At 40.0% G+C, this 10,277-nt stretch overlaps 1 protein-coding gene across 1 annotated transcript in view; it reads right to left on the bottom strand.

The window, feature by feature from the left end:
- Positions 1 to 9,372: 9,372 nt before the first annotated feature.
- The window catches only part of LOC134076059 (stonustoxin subunit alpha-like), a 2,130-nt gene continuing 1,225 nt past the window's right edge, over positions 9,373 to 10,277 (bottom strand). Inside the window, exon 2 of the mRNA XM_062531097.1 lies at positions 9,373 to 9,911. Coding sequence (XP_062387081.1) covers positions 9,373 to 9,911 — 539 coding nt within the window. The remainder of the gene's footprint in view (positions 9,912 to 10,277) is intronic.

Below are 10,277 nucleotides of genomic sequence, written 5' to 3' on the forward strand. Positions count from 1 at the left end.
ATTCACCTTTCACCTTATCCATGTTATCTCTTCAGTGTGTCTGTGTGTGTGTGTGTGTGTGTGTGTGTGTGTGTGTGTGTGTGTGTGTGTGTGTGTGTGTTGCTAATATAAGCTGGATGTCAGATGCCACATACAGTATATCACAGACATTGTTTTTGTTAGAATAACAAGGCAAATAGTTTGTCTATTTGTCTGTACAGAATCTGGCCCATTACATTTCAATGAAAACATGGCAGATGGAGTTTGCTACTTCTAGCATTTTGGTGGGGAACTGCCGCACTACACACACACACACACACACACACACACACACACACACACACACACACACACTCACTCACACACATACACACACACATACACACACACAAACACACAACTCCAAAAGGTCCACAGCAGTGTAGGCAACTAGCAGTGATGGTATTATCTAATGTCTACTAATGTCCACTATTGCTATTGAATTCTCTTTCTACTGCTGCTCCCATGAACATGTGGATTCATTTGTGCAGTTTACAAGTTTACTGCCAACACAGACAGGCACCAAATGATTCCAAACACAGACAATGAGGCACCAATGCACCAGAGAACAGAGAGGGTGTGGGGGCAGCTATGATGTGTACTGCATCTGTGGATTCACTTACCCTCCATCAGAGTGTGTTGCTTTGCTGCTTTGTTGCACACAGCTGTGTGCTGCAGACTCTGGTCTGGGTGTTTTACTGGGACCTGCAGCCTCCTCTCTCTCCTGAGAGACACTCATCCTAGCAGCAGTGGGAGAGTCTCTCTGGGAATGGACATGAGACATATGCAGCTTTACGTCTTGTTTCATGGGTCACTACATTGCACACACACCTGCTTGCCTCTAGGCTTGTCACAATAACACATTTTGCTGGATGATAAACTGCCATCTAAGGGCGTGTTCACACGAGGATGATTTTTCACCGGTTGCGGGTGGCTGTTTCACATTATATTCCTATGATACAGAGAGGTTTTCTTAAAAAAGGTACTGGGCGCTTTTTAAACCACCGCCACCGGCGTTTTTTTCCACCTACCCCGGGTGGTTTTCAAGTTGAGAAATTTCTACTCTCCAAGAAAAAACACCCCGCGTCAAGTGTTTTTTTGACAGCTGACCAATAAACGAGAGTTTGCGTCATATTGAAACTTTATTGAACATTCTTTTTTCAGAAAAAAAAAATGGCGACCAAAACAAAGAAAAAAGATGCCAGCCGAACAGCTAGTTGTTCTTGTGAGTGAACATGTAGAGCTATACGACATGACCAACAACTTATACCACAACATTTACCATAAGGAGACCATCTGGAGGTCGATTGGTGGGATTTTGGGCCATAATTGTTAGAATTAATTTTCAGTTTTCATCCGCTCACCTGGCAAGCTAAGCTAACCAGTAGCAATGAACGTAACGGTACTTGTGCTCTAGAATGGCAGTTGTCATGGGAATTCAAATTAACGTTCGGTGCTGTTTTGGGGGAATAAAAAAAACCTGTCGGCTTTCTATCTTTAAAAAAACTACCCAGGTCAAGTGTTTTCTGAAAATAAAAACCTCCTCGTGTGAACACCTCCTAATGTGTGTGAACTACAAAAGAGCCAATAATGTCATCTAATGTGTGTGAACTACAACAGAGCCAATAATGTCATCTAATGTGTGTGAACTACAACAGAGTCAATACTGCCATCTAATGTGTGTGAACTACAGAAGAGCCAATACTGTCATCTAATGTGTGTGAAATACAAAAGAGCCAATGATGTTGGAAGTTGAACAAAAAGGAGTGTTCACCACAACGCTGAAAATGACATGAAGTTTAAAATTGCTGTAGTTTTGCAATGACTACTTCTACAGATATACTATTTAAGATGTATGCATAGTTTTGGTCTACAAACACCTGTGCATTTTTATTCTGACTTTTTTCAGAGATTGGGTGAAATGGGGTGATTTCACACGGAATGACCCAGAGATTGGGTGAATTGGGGTGATTTCACATGGAATGACCCAGAGATTGGGTGAAATGGGGTGATTTCACACGGAATGACCCAGAGATTAGGTGAAATTGGGTGATTTCACACGGAATGACCCATTTGCCTTTGTGCTCCTTCATTGTTATTTTACTGAAGGAATCCTATGAAGTGCACAATATTAATGCCTGCTTATCACACATTGATGAGCACTCTTAGATACGTTTTGAATAGCAACGTTAGCGTGTGAGCCTATAGGCTAAAGTCAATTCCTCAGTGCTGATGGAGGGCGTTTTGAATATCAACGTTAGCGTGTGAGCCTATAGGCTAAAGTCAATTCCTCAACACTGATCGAGGGCTTTCTGAATATCAACGTTAGCGTGTGAGCCTATAGGCTAAAGTCAATTCCTCTGTACTGATGGAGGGTGTTTTGAATATCAACGTTAGCGTGTGAGCCTATAGGCTAAAGTCAATTCCTCAGCGCTGATGGAGGGTGTTTTGAATATCAACGTTAGCGTGTGAGCCTATAGGCTAAAGTCAATTCCTCAGTGCTGATCGAGGGCTTTGGCCACTCTAGCCCAGTTCACATGGCTTTAGGACAGTTAGTTAGGAAAGGATGGTAGACCACATCAACATCACACCTCCTTACAGAATAAAAGAGTGTTTTAGAGTTCACGTGGCTTTAGGACAGTTAGTTAGGAAAGGATGATAGACCACATCAACATCACACCTCCTTACAGAATAAAAGAGTGTTTCAGAGTTCACAAGGCTTTAGGACAGTTAGTTAGGAAAGGATGATAGACCACATCAACATCACACCTCCTTACAGAATAAAAGAGTGTTTCAGAGTTCACGTGGCTTTAGGACAGTTAGTTAGGAAAGGATGATAGACCACATCAACATCACACCTCCTTACAGAATAAAAGGGTGTTTCAGAGTTCACATGGCTTTAGGACAGTTAGTTAGGAAAGGATGATAGACCGCATCAACATCACACCTCCTTACAGAATAAAAGAGTAATCAACATCACACCTCCTTACAGAATAAAAGAGTGTTTCAGAGTTATGGCTTTAGGACAGTTAGTTAGGAAAGGATGGTAGACCACATCAACATCACACCTCCTTACAGAATAAAAGAGTGTTTCAGAGTTCACATGGCTTTAGGACAGTTAGATAGGAAAGGACAGTAGACCACATCAACATCACACCTCCTTACAGAATAAAAGAGTACCCTGCTGAAAAAAACAGCAAGAAACCACACCAATGTCACACAGACTCCCTACAGAGTTCACATCAACATTGAAACGTTACTCTTTTTGCTGTGCACCATTGCATTAAAAAACTAAGTCTCAAAAACTTCTGTGCTGCCCTGGTATTTTCCCTCAGTTGGAAATAAAAGAGTGTGTCAGAGTTCGATAGTGCTACTTTTTTTTACATGCATCCAAGAGTCCTGCTTTGAAGTCTGTTTGAAAAGCCTGCTGCAACTGATCAAGTTGTTATTGTCAATGATTACATTTACATGCACACCGTGTTCTGTGCAAAGTCCATATTCTGCTGGAGGTGATATCCTGAATAAGGTGTGGTGCACATGCATACAGGCAACAGCCTGTATATACAGTATAATTTCACAAACCTTCTTTCACTGAGAAATGGGCAGGGCTACTTCAAATGTTTTCAAATCTTTAGCCTAACTTATTCTTTGAAGGCCCATTATGTTTAGATGGAACATTGCATAGCTTGTTCTTTTTTTACACACCATGCATTTGTAACTCCTGGATAAACCTAAACTCTTATTTCTATGTCTTTAATTTATAACCAACCAACTCTTATTTCTATTTATCTAATTTCTACCCAACCAGCTTGAGCCATGTTAACTCTCCCAGACACACACACACACACACACACACACACACACACACACACACACAAACACACACACACACACACACACACACACAGTGCTGGCCTCATGAATCTACCTTGACAGCCTCACGTGTTGTGAAGAGCATCTAATTATATGGCTGACAGTATTACAGTAATACTCTGATTACCGCATACTTCTTCACTCACATATTGTTCATTCAAATTGACATCACACAGACAAGACAGTTCTTCAGTATGATCAGAATCAGACCCATCTTAAATGGCCAGGTTTACACAGATTAGATAGTTCTTCAGTATGATCAGAATCAGACCCATCTTAAATGGCCAGGTTTACACAGATTAGATAGTTCAGTACGATCAGAATCAGACCCATCTTAAATGGCCAGGTTTGCACAGATTAGATAGTTCTTCAGTATGATCAGAATCAGACCCAGCTTAAATGGCCAGGTTTGCACAGATTAGATAGTTCTTCAGTATGATCAGAATCAGACCCAGCTTAAATGGCCAGGTTCGCACAGATTAGATAGTTCTTCAGTATGATCAGAATCAGACCCAGCTTAAATGGCCAGGTTTACACAGATTAGATAGTTCTTCAGTATGATCAGAATCAGACCCATCTTAAATGGCCAGGTTTGCACAGATTAGATAGTTCTTCAGTATGATCAGAATCAGACCCATCTGAAATGGCCAGGTTCGCACAGATTAGATAGTTCTTCAGTATGATCAGAATCAGACCCATCTTAAATGGCCAGGTTTACACAGATTAGATAGTTCTTCAGTATGATCAGAATCAAACCCAGTTTAAATGGCCAGGTTTACACAGATTAGATAGTTCTTCAGTATGATCAGAATCAGACCCAGCTTAAATGGCCAGGTTTGCACAGATTAGATAGTTCTTCAGTATGATCAGAATCAGACCCATCTTAAATGGCCAGATTTACACAGATTAGATAGTTCTTCAGTATGATCAGAATCAGACCCAGCTTAAATGGCCAGGTTTGCGTAAACAAACAAGGAGTTTGACTCCCGTTAATCTTTGCTCTCAAGCACAACACTAATGAATGAAGTGTACACAAGAAATCAGTATAGACAGATGAAAGATGTGTTCAGTCCTAAACTACAGATCTCTGTACACAATAAATCAGTATAGACAGATGAAAGATGTGTTCAGTCCTAAACCACAGATCTCTGTACACAAGAAATCAGTATAGACAGATGAAAGATGTGTTCAGTCCTAAACCACAGATCTCTATATTGATGCTAACAAATTTGAATTCACTATTTAGGAGGATGTTGGGGTCAGAGAAAATGTTGTTGGCCAGCCTTAAAGTCATATCTAACTCTGATATCACGATTCCTGGCTGAGAGCTTCTTCCTCACAGTAATATCTAACTATGATATCACGATTCCTGGCTGAGAGCTTCTTCCTGGTTAGCCTGCGATCTTTGAAAAGATCTTGCTTTGGAGTTATAGTTTAGACTCTTGTACTTCATAACATCATACAACTACAGAAAAAAGTAAGTATCTACACACTCAAAAAAACATCAATTCCTATATAAAGTACAGTAAACAAGTAAGCACACTTACCTTGTGATCATTTGAGCCTCCTTAGGTATGTTTCACCTGTACTGTTCAGAGTGAACGTTGTGTTCCTGTAACAAGTCGTCGTAAAAAGGTTTTACAGCTTAGATAACAAGAGAGCTCTAGAAGTCCATCCATCAGCATTGATATGAAGGGTTCAGATGCAAAAGCCTCTAAATCCGTCTGACCACTTTTCTTTTAAATGAGCATTTTGTATCAGGCTCCTATAGGGTTTCGCCTACAAATCAATATTTCAGACTAGGAAGAGAATGGTATTTAGTGAGGTTTGAAGCTAAATTATTGAAGTAACTTACACTATATGTCCAGAGCATTCACTCACCATCATTATCTCATTTTTGACAAAAAGTGGATTTAGAGGCTTTTGCATCTGAACTCTTCATATCAGTCGCTTAAAGACACAGTAACATGGTGTAGGTGCTGTTGTGACAATGACATTAAAGACCTATTCTCTTTTATTCCATTCTTTTTTATTCTATTCTATCCCATTCCATTCTACAGTATTCTATTCTATTCTCTTTTATTCTATTCTATTCTATTCTATTCTATGATTGTGCTAGAGCAATCATAAATCATGATGACGTACCTAATGCTTTAGTTGATGTGTTGTTCATGCTTATTCATGTACCCTCACCGTAAAGTGTTACCCATGTTGGATAAAAAGAAAAGAAAATGTTAACAAAAACAGATCAAATGGTATGCATCTTTAATTCAATGCACACATAGGATACATCATGAATTCAGCACTAATTCTTATCAAGTTGGTTGGTATGCATCTTTAATTCAATGTACACATAGGACACATCATGAATTCAGTACTAATAATGTACACATAGGACACATCATGAATTCAGCACTAGTAATGTACACATAGAACACATCATGAATTCAGCACTAATAATGTACACATCTATAGCACACATCATGAATTCAGCACTAATAATGTACACATAGGACACATCATGAATTCAGCACTAATAATGTACACATAGGACACATCATGAATTCAGCACTAATTCTTATCAAGTTGGTTGGTGTGCATCTTTAATTCAATGTACACATAGGACACATCATGAATTCAGCACTAATTCTTATCAAGTTGGTTGGTATGCATCTTTAATTCAATGTACACATAGAACACATCATGAATTCAGCACTAATAATGTACACATCTATAGCACACATCATGAATTCAGCACTAGTAATGTACACATAGGACACATCATGAATTCAGCACTAATAATGTACACATAGCACACATCATGAATTCAGCACTAATAATGTACACATAGCACACATCATGAATTCAGCACTAATAATGTACACATAGGACACATCATGAATTCAGCACTAATAATGTACACATCTATAGCACACATCATGAATTCAGCACTAGTAATGTACACATCTATAGGACACATCATGAATTCAGCACTAGTAATGTACACATCTATAGCACACATCATGAATTCAGCACTAATAATGTACACATAGGACACATCATGAATTCAGCACTAATAATGTACACATAGGACACATCATGAATTCAGCACTAATAATGTACACATAGGACACATCATGAATTCAGCACTAGTAATGTACACATCTATAGGACACATCATGAATTCAGCACTAATTCTTATCAAGTCCTCATTCCTCATGTATAGCAGATGTAAGGTGGTTATGACCAGTAGTAATGGGCACACACACACACACACACACACACACACACACACACACACACACACACACACACACACACACACACAAACTCTCTCTCTCTCACACACACACACACACACACACTCACACAAACTCTCTCTCACACACACACACACACACAAACTCTCTCTCTCTCACACACACACACACATACACACAAACTCTCTCTCTCTCTCTCTCACACACACACACACACACACACAAACTCTCTCTCTCTCACACACACACACACACACACACACACACACACACACACACACACACACACACACACACACACAAACTCTCTCTCGCACACACACACAAACTCTCTCTCACACACACACACACACACACACAAACTCTCTCTCTCTCACACACACACACACACACACACACACACACACACACACACACACAAACTCTCTCTCTCACACACACACAAACTCTCTCACACACACACACACACACACACACACACACACACACACACACACACACACACACACACACAGAAGGAAGGGTTATCTGGGGGTTATTCTGTGTACTGGACACAGAATGGGGCATTTTAAAATGCACTTTTGTGTGGTATTCTGCTAAATGTGTGTTTGACACAGTTTTCAATTGCCTCACACTGAGAATTAGTTTGCCTTAATTTAAGATGAGACTTAACATTTAAGATAAATTGTCTTAAATCTTAAATCTGATCTTAAATTAAGGCAACATTTTCTTGTTCAATTGGCAGATAAATTTTCTTGTTTTTACGTCTTAATTTAAGAGGATTTTGACTTATTTTAAGCCAAATAATCTTACAAGACAGTTCAAAGGAAGTGTCTTTGTACTAAAAAACAATGCAAACTAGATTTGTTTATGTTGATATAGATTATACCACTTAAGTAAGATATTACTTTTTGCAGTGGGGTGTTAGAGGACTTGTTTAGAAAATTGAGTGACAAGTGAAGCTTTAGTGTGTCGTGCTGCCGCGATTAGTCGACGTATTCAACATAATCGAGTATGAAAATTAGTTGACGCTATTGTTTTAGTCGACGAGTCGTTTTGCCATTGACCCCTATTTATGTCTGGTGTCCCGTCTCTAACGGCTGTAATGTTATTAATTCTGTTGAGAAGCACAATGACTGTCTTTGGATGTTCCACAGGCTACTTAGACTTGATGTGTAATTTAGGCAGTAACTTGTTGCCAATAATGTTTTAAACACCAGCAGCTAGCCTGCGTGCCTGACTGCTTTCAGCACGATTCATTATTTGGCAGAGCGGGGGGAGCGTTCACTGTGTGTTCACTAATTCGGTTAAATTGGGTTAAATGCAGAGAACTGAATTTCCCTCACGGGATCAAAAAATGATATATTCTATTCTATTCTATTCTATTCTAGTGGGTAGGGTATTGTGGAAATTGCAATAAATAAAGTGAAGAGAGTGTCTCACACTTACAACGCAAAGGCGTGTTGTTCATTCATTGATAAATAAAACTGTTGAAACTAACTTGATGCCGCCCGTGCTATCAACAATCAAGGTGCGCGTCATTAAAGAGACGGCGTCTTTAACACACAACGAAATAAATTGACGTGTCGTGCGGAACGCATCTCAGATAGTAGCCTAACTAACTCACAACACAGAACACACTTACCACAAGCAGGTAGTTAAGTTAGGGGATACATCTGAGTAAAGTATGGTGAATGACGCCCATAATGTCAACTACAGTACTATAGCCTAATGGAAATGCTATAAGTAGGCCTGTGCTTACAATGTTAAAAGGCTACATAGGCCTTAATGAGCTTCTAACGAAAGTAGGCTGATATTGATATGAGCATATCTATATCTATGGCTATATGTCATGTTTTGGCCCTTCAGTTGAGTTCAAAAGAAAATGGACACAACAAAATAACAAACACTTGATTAAGAAAAGAAAGTCGTTTAGATTAGTCAACTAATTGATTAAGAAAAGAAATAGTCGTTTAGATTAGTCAACTAATAGATTAAGAAAAGAAAGAGTCGTTTAGATTAATCAACTAATTGATTAAGAAAAGAAATAGTCGTTTAGATTAGTCAACTAATTGAAAAATTAGTGGAAAGATTATTAATTCGAAAATGAGTCACTAGCGGCAGCACTATTAGTGTGTAAACAATACTGTAACTGTAATAGATCATGTCCTGTTGATGTTGCGATTTGTGTGTGTGTGTGTGTGTGTGTGTGTCATGTGATCTAAATCAGAGACACTGATGAGTCAGGATAAACATAAAACGCTGCATGTAGGGGCTCACTAGTGAATGTGGTGGTGAAGGTGTGCAGGTGTGTGAGAGTATCAGAGGAGACCCTGTAGAAGGACAGAGTGCCGACCTCACGGTCCACATACACTCCTACTCTCCTGGAGTCTGCGGGGGTGACAGGTGGGACAGTCCTATTGGAATTGTGGTAGGCTTCGTATTCGTCACTGCAACAGTACAGACACCAGGCCTTGGCAGAGTAGCCAATGAATTCTCTCCTGCCCATGCTCGTATAGGCCACTCCCACATACACGCCCCTCCCACTCCACTCCCACTCCCAGTAGCAGCGTCCAGGCAGAGGCTCTCTGCTCAGCACCTGGGGGCAGGTGATCAATCCAGCAAAGAAGTTGCCCGTAAATCTGTCTGGGTGGTCAGGATACGGCTGCTTCTCCCCCGCATGTGTCACCTTCCTGTTCCCCTCAGACAGACGGAGATATCTGCTCACTGTGTTGGGGTCCAGTGTGAACTCACGAGTATCTGCACACACAACACACACACAGCAGACAAAACACGTCACAATGGAATGACATATACACACACACAAATATAGCCACTGTCCGATGAAACACATCTGGTGTATTGGATCCTGAAGTTCTCCATCTTCCTATTTCCCTATTATCATTCCTATCCCACCTGTGACCATGTAATAGCGTGTGTAAGTGTGTGTCCATCTTCCTATTTCATCATTCCTACCCCACCTGTGACCATGTAATAGAGTGTGTAAGTGTGTGTCCATCTTCCTATTTCATCATTCCTACCCCACCTGTGACCATGTAATAGAGTGTGTAAGTGTGTGTCCATCTTCCTATTTCATCATTCCTATCCCACCTGTGACCAATACAG

The sequence above is a fragment of the Sardina pilchardus genome, chromosome 1 (assembly GCF_963854185.1).
Source record: "Sardina pilchardus chromosome 1, fSarPil1.1, whole genome shotgun sequence".
Lineage (NCBI taxonomy): Eukaryota > Metazoa > Chordata > Actinopteri > Clupeiformes > Clupeidae > Sardina > Sardina pilchardus.